This window comes from Malus domestica, chromosome 06 (genome assembly GCF_042453785.1).
Source record: "Malus domestica chromosome 06, GDT2T_hap1".
NCBI lineage: Eukaryota > Viridiplantae > Streptophyta > Magnoliopsida > Rosales > Rosaceae > Malus > Malus domestica.
In genome coordinates, this window is record NC_091666.1 from 114,648 (window position 1) to 140,787 (window position 26,140).

At 38.7% G+C, this 26,140-nt stretch overlaps 3 protein-coding genes across 7 annotated transcripts; 1 reads left to right on the forward strand and 2 right to left on the reverse strand.

Moving 5' to 3' along the window:
- Positions 1–224: 224 nt before the first annotated feature.
- Positions 225–3,297, forward strand: LOC114825578 (uncharacterized). Of its 4 annotated transcripts, none has more exons than XM_029104311.2 (6): positions 225–575; positions 692–762; positions 1,457–1,505; positions 1,716–1,822; positions 2,639–2,721; positions 2,813–3,297. In XM_029104311.2, the coding sequence occupies exons 1-6, from the start codon at positions 527–529 to the stop codon at positions 3,069–3,071; spliced, it is 618 nt and encodes a 205-aa protein (XP_028960144.2). In that variant the 5' UTR covers positions 225–526; the 3' UTR covers positions 3,072–3,297. The 4 variants fall into 4 exon arrangements, with proteins under 4 accessions (XP_028960144.2, XP_070679429.1, XP_070679430.1 ...); XM_029104312.2 differs by having other exon boundaries at positions 282–575; positions 1,418–1,505; XM_070823328.1 differs by having other exon boundaries at positions 273–575; positions 1,457–1,822.
- Positions 3,298–3,323: 26 nt separating this feature from the next.
- On the reverse strand, positions 3,324–4,791 carry LOC114825559 (probable pectate lyase 4). Its single transcript, XM_029104295.2, has 3 exons — positions 3,876–4,791; positions 3,643–3,778; positions 3,324–3,557 (listed from the first exon to the last, which is right to left on the reverse strand). The coding sequence occupies exons 1-3, from the start codon at positions 4,706–4,708 to the stop codon at positions 3,324–3,326; spliced, it is 1,203 nt and encodes a 400-aa protein (XP_028960128.2). The 5' UTR covers positions 4,709–4,791.
- Positions 4,792–15,036: 10,245 nt separating this feature from the next.
- LOC114825579 (tetratricopeptide repeat protein SKI3) lies at positions 15,037–23,996 on the reverse strand. 2 transcript variants are annotated; one of them, XM_029104315.2, is made up of 21 exons: positions 23,650–23,954; positions 23,482–23,565; positions 22,890–23,309; positions 22,733–22,783; positions 22,330–22,422; positions 21,781–21,921; positions 21,625–21,705; positions 21,179–21,426; positions 20,930–21,101; positions 20,440–20,555; positions 20,276–20,333; positions 19,923–19,988; positions 19,567–19,779; positions 19,243–19,294; positions 18,609–18,982; positions 18,416–18,510; positions 17,858–18,097; positions 17,161–17,495; positions 16,852–17,031; positions 16,305–16,508; positions 15,037–15,569 (listed from the first exon to the last, which is right to left on the reverse strand). In XM_029104315.2, the coding sequence occupies exons 1-21, from the start codon at positions 23,659–23,661 to the stop codon at positions 15,391–15,393; spliced, it is 3,414 nt and encodes a 1,137-aa protein (XP_028960148.2). In that variant the 5' UTR covers positions 23,662–23,954; the 3' UTR covers positions 15,037–15,390. The 2 variants fall into 2 exon arrangements, with proteins under 2 accessions (XP_028960148.2, XP_028960147.2); XM_029104314.2 differs by having other exon boundaries at positions 16,852–17,495; positions 23,650–23,996.
- Between the last annotated feature and the right edge of the window lie 2,144 nt (positions 23,997–26,140).

Consider the following 26,140-nt stretch of genomic DNA (forward strand, 5'->3'; position numbering starts at 1 on the left):
CAAATTTCATTTTTCATTTAAGTCAACCAAACAAAAAAATTCGTAAATTTTAAAAAATAAACTTTCATCATTTTAAAAAGAGAACTTTAACGAAAAACTCCATGTACTGTTCATTTTAACGAAAAACCATATTTTCACACAAAAAAGTCAATCATGGTACTATTCACTTTACCCTCTATTTTATTCTTATCGTTAAAATTCAAAGTTTTCAAGTTCTTTTGATTAATTTTCTTTTTTTATAAACTCTTTTAATACTTTAATACTTTCTCGAAAAAAAAAAAAAAAAACTCTTTTAATAATCTTAAATTTCGTCCGACTTTCCTTCCATAAAATTTGTTGTTTGTTTACTTCATTCGATCGCAGTTTATATCTTGTGTTGTCCAGATTAACAAAGCAGGCGCTGACTCCGAAACTGGAAGAGTCTCATCATTTGGCCTCTGAACCCTAATTAGAAAAGAATTGGGAATTTCAATTAATTATCTGGTACTGCACTTCATCCTCCAGATAAAACGACGAGTGCAGCGCAATGGCAGGCAGAGAAGTTCGAGAGTACACCAATCTCACCGACCCAAAAGGTATTTCTTCTTTTTCCCGCAATTAATTGCTTCTTTCTTTTTGTCTTTCGTTGTTGTTCGGTTTTGATGAATCTTGAATTGATGAATTGATGATTGTTTGTGGCCATCATTGGCAGATAAGAAGTGGGGGAAAGGGAAGGATAAGATCGACGACGAAGACATCACATTCCAACGCATGGTCGCCAAGGTTAGGGCTTTCTTTTACCTCCATTTCTTTTTCTTCCTTTTTTTTTTCTTTTACTATTTTCACTTGGGTCCATCGTCGGTTGGATGGATTTAAAGACACTGAAACTTTCCAGTATTTCGATAATCTACATGATTACTGCAAACTCTGTTTCGTCTCTAATTTTATTTTCAAGTATCATATTTGTATTTTCAGATTCTACTCTGCACAACTGTTAACATCAAATTTCTATTACCAGTCTCCAAAAGACTATTTGTGATAAATTTATAATGTTGATGTTTGTCAGTTATAACCATGTCAATTTGAAACGATCAGAAATAAAAGGGCATACAGGTACAGCTTAGTTATACAATTAAAATGTAAAACATTATCAGTTTTGAATTTGTTTCTCTCTGGTTTGTATGGGATAAAGGATTGCAGTGGTTAGATCTCATATATGAGAGCTATTAGTATGTTTGTGTTCTCTCATGCCTTTTATTGGTAAAGTTAACTAGAATTAATTCATTATTGATGATTGATTTTTATTCTGGAATTATGGGTGATTTAGGAGTATTCTATGTAAATTTATGGTACGCTTTAGTTTCTACCTCACTTGCATCTATGAATATGCACTTTCTTCAAACTTTGAGAAGAGTTTTCTGATAACATGCCCTGGCAGGGATCTTGGCTTTTTCTATTGGGTGGTTAATGCAAGCAGATGCAAGAGGTTGCAGGAGAACGCGGAGGATACCTTCATGGCCGAGGCGGTACTCTCTCTCCCCCCCTCTCTCCCCCTCTCATGTGCATTCAGGGCACACACAACAACTACATTAAGCATCTCTGTTTCTATTTCTCTACATGTGTGCTTGAAGCCTTGAACCCACAAGTGGATTCAGGCACACGACAGCCCATTTTGAATCTCTGTATATGTTTAGCTCTTTACTTTATTGCAATCTGTTGTAAGTTTGCATGTACAGCCTTGGACAGTGATGACCTGCTATATCTCAAGGAGCAGATGGAAGCTGAGGAGGATGCAGAACGCCTCCTTCGTCGAACCGAGAAACGAGCATTTGCTGCATTTAAGATATCCTTTTATTAAATTGCTTCTAGTGTCTTCACATGCACAATTTGCACATAAGTGTTCTGGGTACAAGCATTTTACTGCATGTCGCAATGTGAATTTTATCGTTTTTGTTATACTCTATTTTCTTGCCCATGTGAGTAGTTGGTGGGCCAGACTATAATGCTATATGTTTGAGTTTTCTTCTGTCCCTAGAAAATGTTATCGTTTGGTTTCTGGCAGCCCGATTCTGTTATTATTACAGATTGTGATGGTTGACTCCTAGAGGAATAGATGATTTGTTGCCTATGTAACTCCCTATTCTGTCCCCATTTTCATTCCAAACTCCAAAAAATATTTTTTCTATATTATTACACTCATTTTTATCTTGTTTTTCGATTTACTGTTTACTTATCTTTATTTGTATTCTGTAGTATTTGTAAACCCCTGTTTATGTTTATGTGTTAAATTCCTAAATTTCTTACCACATTGATGCATGTTCTTCAGAAGTCGTTTCATGTTGGAGCACTTGGGTCTTGTTTGGTAGTGCTTCCACAGAATAACATATATTCGTAAGTGCTTTTGTAAGACTTCAAAGCACTTGGAAGTGTTTCCTAAGTGAGTGCTTTTCTAGAATGCACTATAAAAGTTCCCTACAAAAATAGTTGTCAGAAGGACTTCTAGCCCTTCTAAAAGAACTTCCAAAGAAGGCCTTAGTTGTATGTTTATAATCACTTCAGACATAATTTATTCAAACATTTACGAGACTCTAAAATATTCTCATATCCTTGGTGCTGTCCTCCCCCTGTTTCTCTCATGTTTTACTTGACCAATGTACACAAAGCTGCAAGTCTTGCAGACTCCTCCCCGGCATCGGTTCCCTTGTCGCTCCGTGTCGAGCCCAAACAAAGAAGTGGGATCAGGTAGACATATTTCTTGAAACCAAAACATAAATTTAGCATCCTACCATTTCGTTCTCAATCACATATATGTATTTTATTTATGGAAATGTAGACAACAGGATTTACTGAAGAAGGTGGTTGAGATCAAACCCAAGCGGCAGAAAGTTTCAAGTTCATCTAACTGTAATCAGTCGCACGCAAATTTGAGTGGTAGATCTTCAATAATTCTTAAGCCTGAAAATGAGTCGGGGAAGGACAAAGTGGATGCCCTGTCATCATCAAACATAACAGAAGGCGAGCCTAGGGTGGAAACTAGAGCCAAAAGCTTGCTAGGCTTAGCTTATGAGAGTTCTGACAATGAAGAAGATTGAAGAAGAAAATGGCTTGCTCTGGACAGCAAATTTTTGGTTAACTTTCTTAATTACTTTTTAGTAATATCGTATGCATGTTTTCTATTACAAGCACATTTTTGCAACGCCACTCTTTTAGGAATGCAATGTTTGTGGAAGTAAAAATAGTAGGTACTTTTGTTACAGAGTGTGGAAAGAGAGTGTAATATGTATCTTGAGTACTTTGAGTATGAGGTGGTTGCTGCCATGGATCATCTTCATAATCCTTAAAACTTAGCATCTGGATGTTTTTGTGCATTTTAGTGCACCCGATGACCTTGTCAATGACCGGACGGCTTTGGCATGAGCCACCAGGAAACTTTGTATCCTTTTATATTGTGGCATTACTCCAGCCACAGGCAGGCTTGTTTGGAGGAAAGAAGCCTCATTTTCAAAAATATCTCCTACAGAACGAAATTTCCACGAGCTTTTGCTTCCAATGCTGTTACTGACCTTCCTCCAAGTGACCTGTGGTGTGGGAACAAATAGTGCACAGAATTAGCATTTATTTATTTTGCGTCATTTTTGATAGGATTAGGATATCACTACATACCTCCTTGTTTCCTCGTTTTGGAGCAATGAAGAGGTTGGCTTCACTCTTAACGCTAGGATTCATGCTTCCTCCGATTGCATACTGTGACCATTTTCTGTACAAATTGTTCACCACATGTGCATATCCGTATCGAATCCTGTGACCGTATCACGTTTATTAGAAATTTTTGACTTCCCTGGAGTGTGGTTGTCATAGGCTCATAGTAAATAAAGGTTGGGTTGTTAGTTTATTACCTTGGCATTCTTTGGTTGCAGTTGGGTCCAAAATGATTGTACACGAGTGTGACTCTCATGTTCTTGTCCCGAACGTACCCATCATCGTGGCCAAGGAGCATAACCTTGTCCTGGTCTCTGAACCAATTGTTGGAGATGGTGATATCGGTCGATCCACGAGTAACGTCAAGAAGACCGTCCTCGCACTCATAAAAAGTATTGTGGTCTATCCAAACCTTGGATGCAGTAATTAACCTGACTGCATCTCCATCAACTTGGCCTACTGGAAATGGCTTTCCATCAGGACCCATAACCGAGCTTGGTGGTTGGGATCGACAGTGGTGGATTCGAAGGCCGTGGATGATTATGTTGCTTGCCTTAAAGACCGTCAAGCATGCATTCCCGGCAATGTGAATATTAGCGCCTCTTCCATCAATGGCAGTGAAGCTACTAATGAGCAGTGGTTTGTCAAGTTTAATTCGCATGTCCCTCTGGAAAGTGATCCATTTTTTCCCCTTGATCATGGTAGCTCCATATCTCAAAGTTCCTGGATTTGGGTGTAATGCATTGTCACTCGGATCGGTGACTTGATAGAATGTGACATGGCTTCCTACGTTGTTGGTCATTTTCCCAGCAAATCCGACAGAGCACAACGCAAGTTCCTGCCGGTTACTTGCCCAATTTGAGTTCCATCTCCAGCAACTGTCGATCATGTTGGCGGCGGATTTTGAGGATTTCTCTGCAAAACTTGGGTGTGGAGTAGTACTCAAGAGGGTGACAAAAGCTAACGAAACAAAGCACCAGGAATTGGCATAATTAGGGTAGCGTTTGGAGTCATGATAAAGAAAAACCATTGTAAGTTTGTGGCCAAGTTTGATCAATGATGGATCATGCACAGAAACAAGAGAGGAAAATTTGAACTAGCTAGAATTAATGAATGGAGGCCGAGAGAGAGATGTTTATAGGCGGCCTGAGTGACTGATCGATCGCTGTTGATGGAAAAGTTAGTTGGTTTGGTTTTAATGTACGGTACCTGTGGTGTGCTCGGTTGGGCGCCAAGGAAAGGAAAGCCTTGAGCCTATCAACGGAAAAGAGAAGCTTCCGCAGCGTTAGATTAGACTCTCCAACTCAAGTTTTGCAGTTATTTTTGTGTGTTTGGGGGTGTACTACCTAGCTTCTGAAAACAAGGATAACTAGTTGTGCACGTTCATTGGTGAGTGATGGAAGTCCTGTATCATATGAAAATGTACCTACAAAACAATCAAATACCTTTGATCAAAAACCAAAAACCTCACGCACCAGCGATGAATTCCCCATTCATCGCTGGTGCGTGTAGTTTCTCTGAAAAGAGTGAGTATTTAAGGTTTTATGTGTATAGAAAAGCTTACCCATTTCTTGTGGAGAAATGGGGTATTTATAAGGAGAGTGGCTGGCCTTTAGGGTAGAATTTGGTGAGAGTATTTCCACGATATTGCGTAAATGATATCTTGGAATAATTGTGAAGAATTCTAGAATAAATATGATTGGGATTACTTACTTGAAAGAGTTTGTCTTTAATTGGAAATGTATTAAAGATAGGATTTGGTATTTAATCTCTATCTTTAATACCCTTGAATTTTCCATGCCACGAGCAGGAAAGCTTTGAGCAGTAATAGTCAACTACTTGAACTTCCAAGGATGTTGAGCTGTATGTATGGACGCTTGAGAGTCTTGCCCATTTAATGAGGGTAATCTTGTCTTTCTTGACTAAAAGTTCACGTGTCACTTCCAGGATTTTTGAAATTATTTTTGGTTCCACAACATTTATCTCCCTAATTTATAGCCTTATTGTTGGAAAGTTGCTTATGATGGTATTTTTTTTTTAATTTTGAACGACTTATTTCTAGTTAATCAACAAGATTATTCACATTACAAGAAAAATGGGCTTTGGGTACAAAATTAAGGACTCATATGAGGATTTTTTTTTTTTTTGAACAAACGATAGTTTCTATAGTAATGGATGGGGGAGTGGGCTAAACCTTACAATGGGTTTGCCATAATAATGTGGTTTGACTTCGCCTTTGGCGAGAATAGAACCTAAGACCTCTCACTTACAAATGAAGAGAATTATCACTAAATCATAGTACAAAATGGCCACAAATGAGGATTTTGTGTCTCTTAAGTGTGAAACAGTGTGCATTCCACACAGGGCACCACATATTTTGCCCAAAGTAAAAAAAAAGAACACAAAACACTAATGGACACAAGAACCGTGAGAAGTGGGATTGACTAGACAACTTTTTGACTAAACATAGACACGAAAAACTTTTTGTGTCTATAAAGTGGATTTATAAGCACAACTATATGTGTCTTTTTCGTTTTTCTTTACATCTAGCACACAAAAAAATTAAATTACAAATTAAATCTACAAAGTTGTGGTAAATAATGGTAAGAAACTGTTTATTTACAGTTCAATATTTTAGATTTACGATGGATCATTTCCATCTTCCATGAAAGTTTTTTAGATAGATTCTTAGCCTTTTTCAATTGCTTTTAGATTCTTATCCTCTTGCAGGCTGGTTTTTTATGCTTGGTTATATATGATTTTTTTTTTCTTTATTGTAAGAGTGTATTTTTTTTCTACTGTATTAAAAGTCCTTCACGCAGTGATACGTAACAAAAACATTTGTCCATAAGATCCTTTGTCTAATCAACTGTACAAAGGTGTGGTGTGACTTAAGATAGGCAAATAACATAATTTGGAAAGAAGTCCCCATTGAATACTAACTCTTTATAAAGGGTAAATTACACTTTACCACCTTAGGTTTGAGGTCTATTGCAACCTCATACAACATCTTCAAAAAATTTCACTTTCGTACCTCACATACTATTTTATTTCAATATAATACATCTATTACATTTTCCATCCATTGGTCTGTTAAAAGCTGACGTGGTTGCCAAACTTGTGCCATGTGGCAAAAAAATAATTTTTTTATGCGTTAAAAATATTATAATAATTTACACTATTAAAAAAATAAAATAAAATAAAATAAAAAGACCCGAAACCTGGAAACCCATTCTCCCCCAACCCACCTCCCTATCCTCCACAGTCTTTACCTCCCTTCCCATCCATCAACCCACCCCATCCTACCACACCCCCACCTCCCTAGAGACCTAACCCTAGACTGCTTGCTCCCCGAATCCCTCGAATTCGACCACGTCGGCGACCTCACGTCCCTTGACCCCTTCCCTCTTCCTCTTCTCTCGAACTCATTCCCGAACCTCTGCCACGACAACATTCCGCTCCCACTGCCTTCGCGCTTGGACCTATCCCGCTCCGATCAAAACCTTTTCGAAAACTCTGTTGGTGACCTCCTCGACGCGGATAAGCTCTCGGACCGGTGCATCAAATTACGATCGTACCCTCTGCCATCTTTGTTGTATCGATCGGTCCCCTTCCTCCTATCGAAACCATCGAACTTGTGCTTTATCCTCTTCCGGATAGTTCCGGACCCGCTGCCAGAGCCGATTGGTTCCCAAATGTCGTAGAAGCGAGCCGACCCTTTAGAAGAAACCGAGGTAAGGGTGGGGTGGGGGGGTTGCGGGGGAGGTGCGGGTGGGGTGCGATGGGGTGGGTTTTTTGGATGGGATGGGAGGTGAAGAGATTGGAGGAGAGGGAAAAGGTGGGTCAGTTGGGAAGATGGGTCTAAGTTTTTTTTTTTCAAATAGGGTAAATTATGATAATATTTTTAATGCATAAATTTTTTTTTGCCACGTGGCACAAATTTGGCAGTCACGTGGCACAAATGTGGTAGCCACGTCAACTCTTAACGGACCAATGGATGGAAAATGTAACTGATGTATTATATTGAAATAAAATAGTACGTGAGGTATGAAAATGAATTTTCTTTAAAGATGTTGTATGAGGTTGCAACAAACTTCAAACCAGAGGTGGTAAAATGTAATTTACCCATTATAAATTTCATTTTTTGGCACTAATATTAAAATAATAAATTATTCCACTTCCCAAGACAGCAAAATAATATGTAGGCACAATTACATATTTGTGCCTTTATTTTATTATAAAACGTCAACACTCTTTAACTAATTTTTCTATAGAAGATTTCAAACAAGGTTGCTCCATACACTTGAGTTTCTTTTTAATTTGATCAAGTTCTGCATAATTGAGAACAAGGGCTGGTGACGTCGTGAGTGGGCTGAAGAGGTAATAATAGAGGTTCGCAACAGAATTTACACAAAAGTGTCCAGAAAAGGGAAACCAAGTGCTTGGGGTTGCTTTGCGGATGAACCAGGAATTATTACTGAGCAACGAAGCATTCTTCGAAAAGTAAAGCTCTCCAGGAAGCTTATGAAGCTTAAAAACAAGTTATTACTACTACAGAATAAAAAATGACTTGTATGATGCATGAGGCAAATGAGAAAGCGGAAAAGTTGAAAAAAAAATAGCAAGAAAAAAGCATAGAATGACACACCCCGACCTAGAATGTCCACCTGGACACCCGAATCGCGATATGTTGGCCAACACTTGGAAAGTGACGAAGCCATAAGGTGTAGTGTTGTGAAAAATGTGAATAAATTTAAACCTAAAAGTGACTAAATATAAAAGTGTGCTATGAGTGGGAATGAACCCATTTCACATGTGATATCAGAGCATAGATAAATTGCAGTAAATAGGAGTGAGAACATTTATACCGAAAGGAGAAGTCTCCTTCATAATAGCTTTTGCCACTATCCTCGTCGCCACGAACACTCTGCCATTAAAATCCTGGAGGGGCAATAAAAAACAAGGGTGAGTGGGCCAAAAAATAAAGTTTTATAAGAAACATTTTTTAAAACATTATAACCTCTCGCCGTAAAACAAGTATAGTTTCCAAAATATACTTACTACGTATAGTATAAAAATACTTACCATAGCTTGCAAAATCTCAAGAATTCATTACGGCACAATATCTCGTAACTAAGGGCAGGACATCCAAAATCACAAAATCTTAACAGTAATATAAGTAAAATCAGGTGTTCATCAATATTTACTAGCACACGAGTTGGAGTCGCCTAATGCGACATGTACAACAAGACTGGGTGTAATAATAATATACGCTCTAGTACTACAATCATGTGAAGACTGGCACTATTCGTAATCACCTACGAGTCGGAGTTGCCTAATGAAACATGTACGATAGGACTGGCACCTACTTGGATCCAAGGCCAGCATGTGGTGTAGAGGTGAACATATACATGAAAGACTGGCCTTGGGCCTGGGCGAGTGATGAGTAGATTTTATATTATATATTTTACCCTAATCTTAGTATATTTTGGTCAATATTTTGGAAGAATTTTGATACTTTGAATTGCATTTCTAATATAGGACTTTCGACTTCTTCTGGAGCAAAACATGACCAAATGGACAAATTTTGGAGTAATTCCAATTGGAGGACGTTCGTGAGTCACTTAGCTTGATCGTATCAAAATCTGGGATTTTTCTACCAGCGAGCACTAACACCGGTGTGCAGCAATGATGAGCAAACTACATAAATATAAGCATGCCACAGTGATTCGATAGTTCTAATCAACATACTAACATTCATAGTCGTAGGTGTAATCATAGCATCAAAGATTATAAGCATACATGTGCATCCCGTAGGATGTAGCATATTTCATAAATTCCGTCATTTCGCTAATTCTTATAAACCTTAGTCTAATCCAGGCGTACGTAAGAAATTATTTTTTTAATGCATAAATGGAAACTATCAATCACACACACACACACACACACACTATAAAAAGGAAAAGACCCACTCACCTGAAGTTTGCACTATAACTCCCTAGTACAAATATCGAGGCATCATGAACGATCGTCGCCTAAAACAAATATCAAATCACATCTTATAATTTTTATCAATAGAACACATAACTTACATAAAACACATCTCCAAGGACGTTCTAGAATGATTTGAAACCCATTGACCAAAAGTCAATCGTCGGTCGAAGGTCGACGGTAAGGTCCACAACCCTATGTAACTCGATCCAGAAGATCCGCACCTCGGATTTCCAATCCGTGACTTTCCAAGAGTTTCAATGAGCTTCTAGAACAACATCTTAAAATTTCGGAACGATCCAACAGTCGGATCTCAGCCAATCGCTAAAATTAAGTAGAGGTCGACGTTTAGATTTACAAACTTAGAAAACCCATCCGGGAAGATCCATCAGTTAGATTCCCAATCCGTTAGTTCATAATATCCTTAAATATTATGTACTATTACGTATTAAAGTTTGGTGACGATCCAACAATCGGATTGTCGATTGTTATAATTTCAAGTAGCGGACCTTAATGAAATTATACCCAAACAATGGAATTCCATCAATTAGATGTCTAATATGAAATTGGGGCACCCATTTTAGTCTAGGGAGGTCAAATGGTGTCTTTGCCCACGCGCCACCGCAGGTGGCGGTCGGCCGGCCTGAATTGTCAGAAAATTTAACTATTTCCAAAAATTACCAAATTTCACAAAAATGAAGATCTCAATGTGGGGAGCAATTTTCATACCTATGGCCAAGTCCAATTTGATCGAGAAAAGCTCCAATTCCACTCAAACCCGTCGGAAACCCTAAGGTGGGTGTTTTTCGATTCAACTTCCTCAGTGTTCCAATGCCCTTACAACTAGTTAGGTCTTGTTCTTGGGTCCAAGGGGAGTTGATTAGGGGTGGTAGTGGGTTGTGAAACTTGCCGAAACAGTGGAATCGCCGTCAAGAACCACCGAGTTCTTCTGTGAGGTTCTACACGATTTTGGACCTAAAACCCTTCGAATTTGGGTGGAGATGGTAGATGGGAAGTTGTGGAAGATGTTGTAGGTGTTGGATGGTAGTGAATCGATGGAAAAAAATGGCAGAATCCGTCGAAATTTGGTTGGGTTGATGTGTGGGTGTACGGTTGAAGGGAAGGCTGAGAGCTTCCTCTCTCCTCCCCTAATTGGCTGCTCCTTTTATTTTTGATTAGGCAACCCCCAATCCCTCATTTCTCTCATCTTCTTTCCACCTTAGCCACACACATGGCACAAGATGATGCTCCAATAAAAATCAACTCATCTGCCTAAAGGGCATATTCGTAATTTCACTTATTTAAAAAAAATTAATAGAATCATAAAATTAGGGACGGGTTGTCACATAGAAAGACTTAAGGCCAAACAAAAGGAGAATTTGAGGTTGGCAAAGGTGCAAATGACTGAGCAATTCAAGGCCATGTCGGCACGTGTGGGCATCAACATTGATGCATTTGGTTGGGTGCTTCTCAATGTACTTCAACTCAGCAACAAGGGTGTGGAAGCTCACATGCTCAGAAGCGTTTGGATTAAGGATGGCAATGGGGCGGATCGGTTTCAAATGTGCCATCCCAAAACCCGAACTCGTTTATTTTCTCCAAACACAAAACCGAAGAATCCCCAAACAGATTTTTCCTATAACCGAACCCATCAGATAACAAATTTATCATTGGGTAACGGTTTTCCCTATTATCTGAAGTATGTATAATCATCCATCACCTACTAAATTTACTTACCCTTCTAGTTGTGGACAACACATTAACCCCAGCGAGTGAGGGGCTTTGTGTTTCAAATAAATGCCACTCCATTTAGTTGTGAATATTGAACGCTAATGCACTTTCCATGATGCATGCATATTATTAATTAAGGAATTGGATCCCATCCGGATCCATTTTGTAGGGATCCTAGGGATCCTCACATCTTAGCTATTCATCGTGTATCGTGCGGTTAGAAATTATTTGACTTTTTTATTTAAAATTAAACACAAATAGTATCTGACAAAAACTGACTGCACAATATACGATGAACGGCTAGAATGTGGGGATCCCTAAGATCCACACAAAGTGAATCCGGAGAGGATCCTCTTCCATTACTTAATTCTAGATATTAACTATAAACTATTGAATGCTAATGCACTTTCCATGGATTTAGATCCTCTCCGGATCCCTTCACTAGGGATCCTGGGGATCAATGCATAGTAACCGTTCATCAAAGATTGTGCGACCACAATTTTTTCTTTTTTTTTTTTAATTTTTTTCACCTAAAACGAGACTGCTTACTTTTAAAAATATAAAAAGCATTCAATTATGACTACACGATTTTTGATGAATGATTACTATGCATTGATCTCTAGGGGATCCAAAGAGGATCTAAATCCACTTTCCATGATGCATGCATGCTGCTGTGTACTTAATTCTAGATATTAACTATTAACTATTTATACTCTTAATCATATAATGCCTATAATTACTAGCACATATTTTCATGTATAATAATGTTTAATTATTGGTAACATATTTAATAATGCATGATTAATGATAAGTTTGGTAAATTGTTTCTCTATATAATAAATATTTGTATTTTTTGTTACAAAATTAAATCGGTTCAGTTCTGGGTATAGGTTTGGGGTGGATACACCAATAATCATAACCGAATCTAAAATTGAAAGATATACCCTACGGTTACCCATAATTGTAAAATACCCAAAAATTAATCCCAAAACCGAACCATTCAGATCGGTTACCTATGGTGATCCGGTTTGACAGGTTAAATTGCCATCTCTAGTTTGGATGGGGCAAATGACAGATATGTGCAATATGGACCTCCAAGTGCTATGACATATGAGGACTGTCAAAGTAAGAATACTGGTTAGTTGTCATCAAACAACCCTTCCACATGTGTCTTTTGTCTAATATATTGTTGGTTTAACCATTAGTGGTTTGAACTGGAGATGCAAACTTGAATGTGTTATATGTTGTTGTATATTAAGAGAATCTCATGGTAAGTCCAGCATGGGATAACATGTATTTTTTTGTTCAACATTTAGAGGGGTTGTAACCGTTGTATCGTTAGGTTGCATGAATCGTACTTAGCCAAGAACATGGATTATGTAATACATTAACTACACTATCTTAGTGCTAATGTTAATGAAGCTAATGTTGATTTAATAGATTATTTGAAAATTAATTTTCAGGAATTAGGTCGAAATTAGTTGTATTATAGTATGTGAGCTTGTGAGCCAGCTGTGATCGAAAATGACTTCTATATTTAAAAATAAAGGTGGCCGCATTTTTGCAATTGAGTTTAAGCTTGATTCAATTTATTTATACTAAAATATAATAGACAGCGCCACAATTTTTAAAGTTGTGTTGACCTTGCTTTTACACCCATAAAGCAATTCGTAAGAAATCAGCCATCAAAATGTCAATTGTGCTCATCTTTCACTGTACACATGCCCACAGTCAACCGTCTTTGTCGGAAGTGATACACAAAAAAGGGTTGTATTTGTACTTACCTTTTTAAGCACAAAACACCCTATTATGCGCTATCAGCAAAAAAAAACATGTCCATAGAGAGCACACATGGAATTATGGTTGCTGCACTGTTGCTATTGTTATATGAGCACATATGTTGGTGCTTTTTGGTCTCATAGGCCACAAATAATTTATGGTGCACAGTGACCATATTTATTGTAGTGCCAATTTTAATTCTTTAAAAAAAAAATGAGAGTATCCTCATCTTTAAACGCTACTCAAATATGCTCTGGGGTTTAGGTCAATCAAATCTGCACAAAACTAAAGATGTAAGTAACTTCTTACAAGATATTAGGTAAAGTAGCTGCTTGGTATTGGACTAGCTAATAAGTAACTCAGCTGATAAACATGATTCCCAAACAGGTAACAAGGTACCAGATATTCGCTCAGCCAGGGGCGATGCGGAAACAGCTACGACATTAACAAACCGGAAGTATAACAAATACGACTTAATTTGCAGACTTGAATGGAAGAAATCCAAATCTTGGCATCTCATATTCCATTAATTTAAGGGAAACCACAACTTCCCGTGCTGTAGGATAGTCACGATGCTCACAGTACCCTGAAGCAGCATTAACACAAGGAAAAATTTTACAATATTCCATAAGCTATAACACACCAAAAGTTCAAAAACTTTGGTTTATTAGAGAGCCAAACAAGGATGCAACGGAAACAGAATTTTTGGTTTATTAATTGCCTCACTCCCGTTCTCCTTCAAGTTAAAAGCTAGCGTTGATGAAATCTTAAGAAAATGCCTATGCATGATCTTATCTTGTCTACGAGTATGTCCTTGTCATGGAAGCAGAGGGTTCAGATTGCCCACAATGTGGCGGATGCTGTCAACTATCTCCACAACTTCTCCCAGCCTCCCTGCATCCACAACAACTTGAAGACCAGCAACATCCTCTTGGATGCCAACTTGAGGGCCAAGGTTTCCAATTTTACCTCGGCAAGAGCTGTCGACTTGGACAATCACCGCATTGATCAAGACTCGCAGCAAGAACAAGGACTCCAGCTCACCGGACATGTGGTGGGCACTCATGGCTATATGGCCCCAGAGTCCATCCAGAACGGAGTCAATACTCCCAAACTAGATGCCTTTGCTGTCGGGGTTGTATTGTTGGACCTATTATCTGGAAGAAGCCGCGGCCGCTGCTGCTGCCGATGACATTGAGAAGAACAATGAAGAGGTATTGCTATCTGTATCCATAAATGAGGTGTTGGAAGGAGACCATGTGAGAGAGAGACTTCAAGGCTTCATGCATCCTTCCCTCTAGAGTGAGTACCCCTTGGACCTCGCATTTTCCATGGCCCAGTTGGCTCAATGCTGCGTTGCTCCTCATATCAACTCTCCCCCAACCATGGCTGAAGCCACCTCACTCTCTCCAAGATTCTTTTGTCTATGCTCGACTGGGATCCATCTGATTATGATCAACTCCAACTCCACCAGCATCTAAGTTTCGTGGCAAAAAAAAAAATAAAAAACAAAAAAAAAACACTAAAATTCCGAGCACCTACTGATTTTTGTTATTGTATTGCACTCCGCATAGTAGTGTTCATGCAAACGGCATTGCTCTATTATCTATGTCATTGTCAACACAACAGAGGGGTACCAACTCTCATGAGCTGCTTAACCTTGAGGTATTGACCCGCTTATATTTTTAGAACAAATATAGAATCTATTAGCCAGAACCAAAAGTAGGATTTCAACATGTTTGCTTATTAGATTGGAACACGAAGAAATCAATAAGCGAGCAATTGCAACGCCAATCAAAGTTTTCAGAAATTGCATATCGTGCAAGGAAAATAAACTATAAAGATGCAGAAACAACAAACACAAACGGAATTCCATAAAATTAAAAGAGCCAGATTATGATCTAAGGTCCGTACAATTCTATATCTAATTAGATGTTATGAAACAGTATTATATTCCTGTATGACTGAATCAATCTAAATTTGTAGCGACAAGCTACCAAAAATTTCCATAATTTACATATAAGCATGGTGGCATAATCTACCAAGTTAGAAAACCAGAGAGCTCTCAGGATGCAGGTGGCTCTCGATATGGTACGCAACCGAGAATAGATTAGCTGACTAAAATTTTATATCAATGTTACACTGCATTAGGAGGCGTACTATATATGGTCCGGGATACGAAAAGCATATCTTGTCTCGGCCCTTTGCAACTCATTCCACAAACTTCTGCAAAACCTTCCAATATCTCATACAAGAAGGGTTTGTATGAATTGCTCGAAGAACCCATCTTTGCGGACTCTGACAAAACTCCACACTGGAAGATTGTGGACTAGCTTTTGACTGTTTTGCAAGCAAATGCATCTGGAAGAACAGCTCAGCAGGCCTCATTTCTGTACAAGATTTAAAAACATCGACACATCATGGAGTATACATCAAATAATACATATCACAAACAAAGGCAGGCAGCCAATCAGAGGGAAACAGGTACGCCATTAAGAAAATCTTAGGCCATCTCCAATGGAGAGGGATAAAGGTCCAAAAGCCAGAAAATGACATGATTAGCCCAAAAACTCATCTCCAACCCATGCCTAGGCTATAATTTTATGGAGCCCACCAAACAATTATTTGGCCAAAAGGCATCAGGCTGGCCAAATGTAGCCCCCTCTTAGCCCTCCAGCTCTTCAGTTGCAATAATTAATTCAAATTCAACGACTATATTTGAAAACATTCAACAGTAGTTTAACTAAATTAACCAATAAATTTAAAGTATAAACTTAAAACTAATAAATTATTGAGGGGGCTACATTTAGCCCCTTCGGTTGGAGATGGTATATGAATACAGCCTCACACTATTCATTTAAAAATAATTTTTTGCAACGCTATAATTCTGGACAGAATTATGTTTAGCCCCTTCGGTTAGAGATGACCTTAGTGGTTTCTCATAATCGTACCACCTAGACATTTAAAGAAAAAGACAAACAAATCCGAATTACACTCAACATGACAACTGATTTGCAAGTCTGGAAGTTGCTAAATTGGTCGTCTATTTCTAGATGGATTGAAAAAAACAAAACAATAATTCCTCAGGACACATGAACATCGATAAGTCACACATAATTTCATACCTGGCGGCCAAGTGGGCCATTCAAGACGGAGGTTCTTCTCCCACTTCTCTTTTGAGCCAAGACTCGCTACTGCTTGCGCTAATAATGCTGAGACAATTGGTAGGGGAATGAGAGAAGCTTCTTGAGCTTTAACAAGACTCCTTATCGCAAGTGATAAGAACTGTGAAGCACACCCCCGGCGGGAAAGCTCCATACAGGTGGCACCTGGACCCATCGAAGATTTAATTGTTGAATGAAAATACACACACACAAAACATTTATCAATCTTGCTATTGAAAAAAATCAGGCATACATAGAGAATGATCAGGAATCAAGTCCGCATAGCACCTGCTTAGAGAATATGTGTGATATGAAGTACAAACCCTCACAAATTTATTAGTTAATGGAAAACAAGTCTATTCAATTTTACGTCATCTAATTCAGTGGGAGCATGTCATGTCAAGTTTAAACTAAAGCTTGAAATCTTACATTTAATGATCAGTAGGACCTACAAGAGGAAAAAGAAAAGAAAGAACTCCAAAAATCCCATCTACTAATGGACACATACCATGACAAAGCAGGAGGCTGCACTCAGCGCCCGCCAATGAACAAGCTTGTGCAAGAAACTCTTCTGCAGAAACAATGTCCTGGTTCCATATACAAATCAAGCCTTTCACCAGACTGAATATAGCCCCCCACAGATTCCGTGAATTCATTAACTCTGTTGGGCATTCTCTGAAGCTCAGTTCTAACATATCCAAGTCAGTTTGCACTTCAGAACGAGACTCCATGAGTTTTAGACATATCCAACCAATATGAAGATCTGTCTTGAGCTGCAAGCATCTTATATACTCTTTTTGAAGGTTTACTATATTACTTTCTGAGGCATAGGCACGGAGTAGTAGCAAGTGTGCAAAGAAAAGATAGCCATCAGGGAGCATGATCGATGAAGCATTTTTGGCATGGTTGATACAGCCAGTCAGATTACCACCTTGCAAACAGATCTCAGAAGCACAAAGTTGAAACTGGAATTTCTTATATTCATAAGATGAGTCATCATTATGATAAAGTTCATCAGAAAGAGCTACAGTTATTAGCCGCTCAAGTATAATACAAAGATGGCAAGGAAATCTCTCTTCACGTGCCTTCTGCAGTAAATTGAGAACAAGCAAATACCTTATGTTCTGGTTCCATGGTTCTCGGCGTAAACATCTGCAGATTTAAAACATGTATAAGCTGTAAGCCCTATGTATAGAGTTCAGAACAAGCAATTCCATATTTTCCATCAAAAAATGAAACAAAACTCTTTTGAAGGAAAACCAAATTGTCTAGTTTATCATCTTCTTATGCAGCCAATAGTAACAAGCACAAAGGAAACTATGAAAGGATAAACCAACAAAAACACTTAAATGGGATAAAGAATAATTATAATTCTTTTCTCTTTTTAGTTGGAGGAGAAACTGATCTTTAAAATCCAAAAAGCACATAGGTTTTACTTAGAAGTTATATAAACCATGACAGTTTTAGGTTGGGCTAATGAGTTCAAATTCAGAGAGAGGCATCAGTTACAATACTTCTGTAGTTGCTGGATGGTTCCAGGTTCATTCAGGCACTGGTATGTGCATGTTGGGTAAGAGAACTTCGGATTGCAAGTGCCAACAGCATAGCAAGCGACTGCTCCAGCACCAAGAATTTCATATGCTGATTTTAAACCAGCTTCAATTGGATTGGTAGTATCGACGTTGCAACACCTAGTTGCAATGTGGGTATCATTCCATTCTTCAGTGGACAACAAAAGATAACCAAGAAAATTCCTGTTCCAAAAAAGTGCATCAGAAGAATGTTTTAAGGTTAAAAATCACTAGCACCAATGCACTACGAAGCATAAGTTAAAACCAAAACATTCTAGAAACTAAATGGCAGGTCTGTGATAACCATAACAAGAGATTTCATGGGTCAAAATACAAAAGGTTTTATTTTGACCTATGAAATCTCTTCGTCAGTCCATCAAGTTGCAGTTTCACTGTCATTCTAATTCTATTGGTTAATCCCTTTCAGCTGTTCCTACTGGCACCATCAGAAGTTATCCACAAATCAGGTTTTGTCCATGAGGCCTTGATCATTGGAGTTACCTTAATAAGCTACTGTTAGGATACATATGAAGAGCTTTCCTAAGGTGATTAACTCCGCTTTGATATCCAAGACGGCATTCTGATCCATGTTTTACCTGCATACCCAAACCACAACAATATCATTTTTCATATGAACCCCATAAATAAACAAACCCCAATCAAACATGAAAGGTTACTGGACTAGTAAACTTACTAGTTTACCAAGTGCTATCAAAAAGTGCATTCCAGTTATCTCTTCATGAGACTTAAGATAGTCACGGGTGCTTGACACAATAGACTGAAGACGATTATTTTGATCTAGAGCATGAATAGCAGATAATATGAAACTGATCTTTGAACTCCGAAATAGTTGCTTTGGCATCTTCAGAATGCTATTGATGGCTGAATCCAGTCCAGAAATATAATAAAGGAGTCTACAGATAAAAACAACAGTGGCAGCTGCAGATTTTTGTTCCATTGTACAAACGCTCACAGCCAGACTTCTTACCACAGAAAGAGCCAGGTTAGTCTCACCAAGTTGCCACAAGGAGAAAGCATATATTTGCAAACCTTCCGCATCGAGCAACCCTTAAATATGAAAGATGTCAAGGAAAAAATCAGCAAAGTGAAGAATATATCAAAGGTTCCAGTATATAATCGCAAACACCCCCCCCCCCTCTCTTCTTTTAAGGCAGCTTGTACAAATTCTAAATTGTTGAGCGGTTAATTATAGATATCTTTGGAGAAAAGGAACAAGTAATTGAAAGAAAATGTTAAGCATCTCCTATTGTAAGAAAATGTTTGTTTGATATAAAAGCAAGCTACTAATACATTATATTCACACAAACCTTCGTTCTTCAAATCTTCACATTCGTGCAAAGCATCTAGAGCATTCCCTGCCTGCATCACAGACGAGCATTTTTTAGATAAGATATATATATACACACACGTACACACACACTTATGTATTCAAAAAGAAAAAAGTCATCCTGCATGCCTCCAATGCAATTTTGTCCCTATGTTTTAAACTTTTTATAAAGGAGTGCACATTACTTTTTAGTAGTGCCAATAACAGCTCCCTACATGTATATTGTATAGTGTATACACATTAAATGTAAGATTATACCCTTACAGATCAGAAACAGGTCTTAAAAAGACATCATATATGTTACCTTACTAAGGGATCGGGCCAAATTGACAGATATATCCGTCATATGAGACTTTCTGTCACTGCCTGACAAATTGGTGATTGCACAGCGTGCTAGTCTATAAGAAACGGCAGCAGACTGATAATTGCATTGTGCCTCAGAAACTAGCCCGTTCAAATTATGGCATTCAGGATAGTGAGGTGCACGCTGCATGGCCTGCCTGATGGCTCCAAAGACCTGTGGCAGTGATAAGCAGCACTACCATGAGAAAACTTAAATGACACTTCGATGTCTCTTCCTTGCCCTTTTACAGAAGAGACGAAAGAAAACATGTAATACTAATCTCTGATTGCTCAACCATCACATAGGCATGACCAAACCTGTGAAGATGAGAGATTCCCTGAAGCAAGAGCAAGCTTTGCAAGACCAAGTTGGAATTCGGCAAGCTGCATAGAAAGTTAGAAACATTAAATTAAAAATAGAGAATAATAGATCAAGTCTTTATGAAATTAAGAGCACAGGCTCCAAAGTTAAAAACAAGAAAGCAAAGATCAATAATTGGAAAGAAAAGAATAAGAAGTCAGATCTTGTTCTAAAGGAGGTCATAAAATCTAACAATATTAAATTAGAACAGACCATAAGTTGGAATGGAAAGTAAAAATAAATGCATTAAACATTTTTTCCCATATAAACCACAATGAAATAATGTAAGGGGAAAGAGATAGAAAATTACAGGCAATATCTGCGCAGCTCGTAAGCAGCTCTCGTAAGCTTCTCCAACTGCAGACTCTCTGTAAAAGTACAACTCACTGTTAATAATGCTGACAGATGACTTCACGTACATCCCATATTTTATGGGCAAGGTCCAAAGTTACAAATCCCAAAAAAAAAATTTACCCAGCATGAAAATCAGCTGACATGCCTGCCCATGGTAAAGCAAGTGAAGGATCTATACTTCTGGCACAATCAAATGATTGTCTAGCAAATTGTTTCTCACCTTGTTTTCTATAAAGCTGCAAAAAGAACAAAAACTCAGACACCACAGGCAAATTCTGCAAGCTATAATTTTCCAACAAGCATCGTTATTACCTCCTGGATGTTTCAAATTATATAATGGATCAAGCCAGTGGCATGATAATGAACTTCATAAATACAACGTCGATAGGTAAGGATTAGTCTAATTCAAGTAACTCAGACAGCAAAGATACCAAATGCAACCACATTAAAGATCCAGAATTCCCCATGAGTGAGCATGGAAAACTCTCAGTATTCTTATGTTTTCTAATTTCCCCTTAAGAAATTAATATTAAAAGAGAAACCATACAAAAGTCCAAGAAAATACAAATAGGACAAGGAAAAAAAATTGAGTAATACAAATGGACAGTACCTTCCCTAGGTATGCCCAAGCAATAGCTAAAGATACATTCAATTGCAATCCCCTGATTAGAGCATGTTGTTTCAGTGCTTTATGATCAGATAAACATCCCAAGGCTACCCAAAACTCAGAATTGTCACCCTCAAGTAACAAGGCTCCCAAAGCCATCTTCTCTGATTGCTGCCTGGTAAAAAAAGAAGGTAAACTAAGAGAGCCATAAACAGCTAAATAAGATGATTAAAAGATTATACTACATCATACCAAGCACTTAAGTCATGTCCAGAACTGTTGTCTAAAGAGTCTATGAGATCTGAAGTTACTGCAATGTCAGTATACATATTAGCTTGCCATGGGGCCAAGTGCAAAGCTCGTTGATAAGAGCACCTGGCAGTTTTCGCAGCCAAACAGCAGGTACGTTTCCATGAAAGGATGGAATTATCAAAAGATTCCATATCAAATTCTAAACCGTTTCCCTCCTCCATCCATGGATAACACTTTGCATAAGTAAGCTAGAAAAGATGAAAAGCATATCTCAAATTAGTTTTGGTTTGGGTCAAATTATGGTGTTTTAAACAGAAAGGTGGACATGCAATGAATTAGAAACAAGATTTCCAAGCACTAGAAACTTAAGTAGAAGTTGAGGTAACATGAAAGATTGACAATAAGTCAATCTGCTATGAGACTTTTTTCAGGGACGGTGATCATACCTGTATGTCACCATGCAGTTTCCAAATAGATGACATATTTCCAGCTAATTGAGTGCTCATCCAGGCAACTTTAGATGCCTCCTGAAATCAAATCATACAGTTCATCTTTTAACGTTTCAACAAATAGTAATATTTATAAACTTCAAGACAGTTTACCTCTAGCACTGTAGCTCCCCATCTATATGCTCCCAAATTATTACATTCCTTGGCCAAACCAAGCATCCCAGCAGCAAGCCCATAGTGTGCAGAGACACTTTTGGGGGAGATCTCTAAAGCTTGCTGAAATGTCTCAACTCCCTTTGAAGAGAAACACCACCAAATGGAAATTATTTTCATCTCCGTAGAAATAGCACTTTGAACGTAAAGGGTGGAACCCAGTATAATATTATTTGATGCAAATAATATGTTGGAATTGCATAACTACACTTGCAAGTCTAACTAATTTCTCCTGGACAACTCTACTAAAAACTTAATCCATTATATATAAAACTACCGAGAGGAGAAGTCGACCCAAAAAAAGTAACAGCTCTTGATAGAAAGAAAAAAAATAGGATGTAAGAGCTCAAAAACAACTATACCTGTATTAAATAACTAACTTAAATGCAAAGATGTAGGTTACACCATTGTCATTGATGAAATTATAAACGAATGAGGAAAAATTGGTTGGAGAATCAACGCAGTGACATAGACATAACAGAACCTGACCTTTTTATAGGAACCAAGCATCAAAAAGGTGTTTCCGCTTTCAAGCAATGCAAATATTCTTGTACCCTCCAATTCGATGGCTCTTCCATAGGACTGTTAGATGGTCATGATATCAATCATAAATATTATATTCAAAAGAGAAGTATTGCTTGAAAAGTTTCAATTTGAAATTTGGAAGACAGCATCATATAATGTTTTGCCCAAGAAGAATGTCAAAAGGTTCTTTGTTCTTGTGAATATAGATATAATGAAAGAAGAGCTGCAAATGTAGATGTCTATTCAAACATCAGTTAACACAACAAGAATAAGTCCTAACTCATAAGAAGAGAACATCACCAGAAAGACATCCGTGATCCCAAGTCCTAAGAAGTCAAAGAAAAGGGAAAGATAGAGGGAAAAGCACCTTTAGAGCAGCAGTGAACCTGCCTAGTCGCTGGTAGGCAAGGCCAAGTGCCTACAAATAAAATTCGGGAAGGGTGAGATAACTGAGTATTGAGTATATTAGAAGCAGAAGCAAAAGAAATATAAACAATGACAACAAAATGTGCATGAATAAGTACCTCCCAGAGATGTGCGGAGGTAGGATAGCCACGAATGGCATGTTGAAGACTGTGGACAGCTTCAGAGCATTTGTTTTGATGGAGCTGCAAGTAACCCAGTCTCTGAAAAGCCCAAAAGGCCCTGGGTGAGTTTTGGGAAGCCTCCCGGCACACAGCCACCTCCAAGCTTTCCTTTCCTTGTTGGTCCAACAAATCACACAAGGCTTCCCCAGAAAGGGAGTCATCAGGATTGAGAGAGATAGCTTTTTGGAAACACTTGAGAGCTCTCTGGGTGTGGGACTCGGAGTCAAGACCCGCGTAATAAAGCCCTAGATATGTGAATGCCCCTCCCTTTTCAATCTCAGGCTTCAATTTCGCGGCGACTAGGAACTGCTCTGCCGCTTTTTCCTTGTCATCCCACTCTTTCCACAACAACACTCCCTAACATGTTTCCATTATTCATTATTCAAGTATCAATCGAAAACGCCAAATTCATATCTAGTGATTTACATTTTAGAATTAAATAATAAATAGAAGAGGAGAGAAATCTCATCAGCCAATTTTCGAAAATAAAGAGGAAATTAATTAGTGAATTGGAGGGATGATTACGAACCAGTTGGAAGCGAAGGGAGGGGTCATCTGGATGGGCCTCTACGCTCTCCTGCAACCGTCGGAGCTTCCCTTCCTTTTCTGGGTCCTGGACAACAACCAATTTCCCTCAATTTTCCTTTTCCTTTTTCAGTAAATAAATTTAAATTTGCAAACAAAGAGAGAGAGAGACCGTGTGTTGCATTGCATTTAGATTTAGGAAAATCTTGGAAGGAATTTCGTCCGTCGATGATCTTTTAACCCTACACAGTCAGTCACTCGCGTCGGCTCCGGCGACAGGACTAAAAGTGAAACTGGAACTGGACAGAATCAGTCCGAACGAACTAGTCACGACTCACTACTGTGGATTCTTTTACTTGAGACTTCGCTTCCTTCTACTACTGTGCTGATTTTCGGTTCAAGTACTTTGTTTTTCTCTCTCAATTGCACCTACAGAGTCGTACCCACCCGGTCGCTGGTGTCTTCTCAAACCCTTTCGTTTGGATTCTTTAACTAAGGGCATGTTAATACTTGAGATTTATTTTTATTTTTGTTGTATTTACTGAATATGATGAGTAAGCTTTTAATTTTCTCACGTGTTAATTACATATAAACAAATTGGAGAATTGCAAAATTTTATTAAAACGCATATAAAATTAAGGAATCAGACTCTTTTATTTTTTATACAATAGAAATAAATTTGTTACAAATTCATTATTCTCGAAGTTCAAACATAAATGAAAAAGAATGTATTAAATAACATCTTATTCTTTTCTTTAATATGAATTAAACATGTTCTAAGAGCATTTCCACTCCATCCAATTGAAAGGGAAATTTGGGTGATTCTGTCCACCAAAACCAACAAAATGAGCTCTAGCCTGAATGCTCCGGATCCTCTTTGTGAGAATTCCAGGAATACTCCAATCACATATGTTCATCGTATATTGTGCAGTTAGTTTTCATCAAATATTATTTACATTTAATTTTAAATAAAAAAATTTGCAATAATTTATGACCGCGCGATATATGATGAACGAATATGATTGGAGGATTTCAGGAATTCTTACAGAGGATTCGAAGAGGATCCTCATTCCTCTAGCCATACATATTAGTCGAGCTATCATGTGGTGGTGCCAACAACCACGGACTGAGCGCTTAGCCCATTCTCGCCCGCCTCAGTGCCTTGGTGAATTTGACATCAGACTAACGTAACACGTTAAATATTTTTTTCACACCGAATTTCTCCTTTTCCAACAACCTTCCTTCCAACTGAAGACGACCAAAGTTCTAGAAACTCAAATACGACAACAGATTCATCCCCTTCCAACGACCCATCAGACGAGTCGCTATTCTTTCCAACTGAAGACGACGATGTAACATCCCACATCACCCAGATGAGTGGATCTTGTAAGCCTTATATGTATATTCCCATCTTTACCTAGCACAATGCCTTTTGGGAGCTCACTGGCTTCGGGTTCCATCGGAACTCCGAAGTTAAGCGAGTTCGCGCAAGAGTAATCCCATGATGGGTGACCCATTAGGAAGTTCTCGTGTGAGTTCCCAGAAACAAAACCATCAGGGCGTGGTCAGGGCCCAAAGCGAACAATATCGTGCTACGGCGAAGTCAAGCCCGAGATGTGGTAGAGGCCTAGGCCGGGATGTGACAATTTGGTATCAGAGCCAATCCCTGGCCGGATGTGTGCTGACGAGGACTTCGGGCCCCTAAGAGGGGTGGATTGTAACATCCCACATTGCCTAGAGGAGTGGATCATGTAAGCCTTATATGTATATTCCCATCTCTACCTGGCACGAGGCCTTTTGAGAGCTCACTGGCTTCAGGTTCTATCGAAACTTCGTAGTTAAGCAAGTTTGGCCGAAAGCATTCACAAGATGGGTGACCCACTAGGAAGTTCTCGAGTGAGTTCCCAGAAACAAAATCGTGAGGGCGTGGTCGGGGCCCAAACCAGACAATATCATGCTACAGTGGAGTCTAGCGAGAGATGTGGTGCTAAACCGGGACGGGATGTGACAATTTGGTATCAAAGCCAATCCCTGGTCGAATGTGTGCCGACGAGGACGTCAGGCCCCTAAGGGGGGTGGATTGTGACATCCCACATCGCCTAGGTGAGTGGATCATGTAAACCTTATATGTATATTCTCATCTCTACCTAGCACGAGGCCTTTTGGGAGCTCACTGGCTTTGGGTTCCATTAGAACTCCGAAGTTAAACGAGCTTGCCTGAGAGCAATCCCAGGATGGGTGACCCACTAGGAAGTTCTCATGTGAGTTCCCAAAAACAAAACCGTAAGGGCGTGGTTAGGAGGTGACCCACTGCGAAGTTCTCGTGTGAGTTCCCAAAAACAAAACCGTGAAGTATGGTTAGGGCCTAAAGGGGACAATATCGTCCTATGGTGGAGTCAAGCCTAAGATGTGACAATTTGTTATCAAAGCCAATCCATGGCTGGAAGTGTGCCGATGAGGATGTTGAGCCCATAAGGGGGTGGATTGTAACATCCTACATCGCCCAAGGGAGTGGATCATGTAAGCCTTATATGTATTCCCATCTCTACTTAGCACGAGGCCTTTTGGGAACTCATTGGCTTCGGGTTTCATCGGAACTCCGAATTAAGCGAGTTTACGCAAAAGCAATCCCAGGATGGGTGACCCACTGGGAAGTTCTTGTG

What these genes read in the sequence shown, in the direction of transcription:
- LOC114825579 (XM_029104314.2), bottom strand. An exon ending in CTTGGGCATACCTAGGGAAG is followed by an intron (nt 20,556 to 20,929) that starts GTACTGTCCATT and finishes TTCTTTTTGCAG; the next exon opens with CTTTATAGAAAACAAGGTGA. An exon ending in TCAGCTGATTTTCATGCTGG is followed by an intron (nt 20,334 to 20,439) that starts GTAAATTTTTTT and finishes GTACTTTTACAG; the next exon opens with AGAGTCTGCAGTTGGAGAAG.
- LOC114825559 (XM_029104295.2), bottom strand. Translation starts at nt 4,708, where the DNA reads ATGGTTTTTCTTTATCATGACTCCAAACGCTACCCTAATTATGCCAAT. An exon ending in TGCAACCAAAGAATGCCAAG is followed by an intron (nt 3,779 to 3,875) that starts GTAATAAACTAA and finishes ATACGGTCACAG; the next exon opens with GATTCGATACGGATATGCAC. An exon ending in CAAAACGAGGAAACAAGGAG is followed by an intron (nt 3,558 to 3,642) that starts GTATGTAGTGAT and finishes CCCACACCACAG; the next exon opens with GTCACTTGGAGGAAGGTCAG.
- LOC114825578 (XM_070823328.1), top strand. Translation starts at nt 527, where the DNA reads ATGGCAGGCAGAGAAGTTCGAGAGTACACCAATCTCACCGACCCAAAA. An exon ending in GAGCATTTGCTGCATTTAAG is followed by an intron (nt 1,823 to 2,638) that starts ATATCCTTTTAT and finishes ACCAATGTACAC; the next exon opens with AAAGCTGCAAGTCTTGCAGA. An exon ending in AAACAAAGAAGTGGGATCAG is followed by an intron (nt 2,722 to 2,812) that starts GTAGACATATTT and finishes ATGGAAATGTAG; the next exon opens with ACAACAGGATTTACTGAAGA.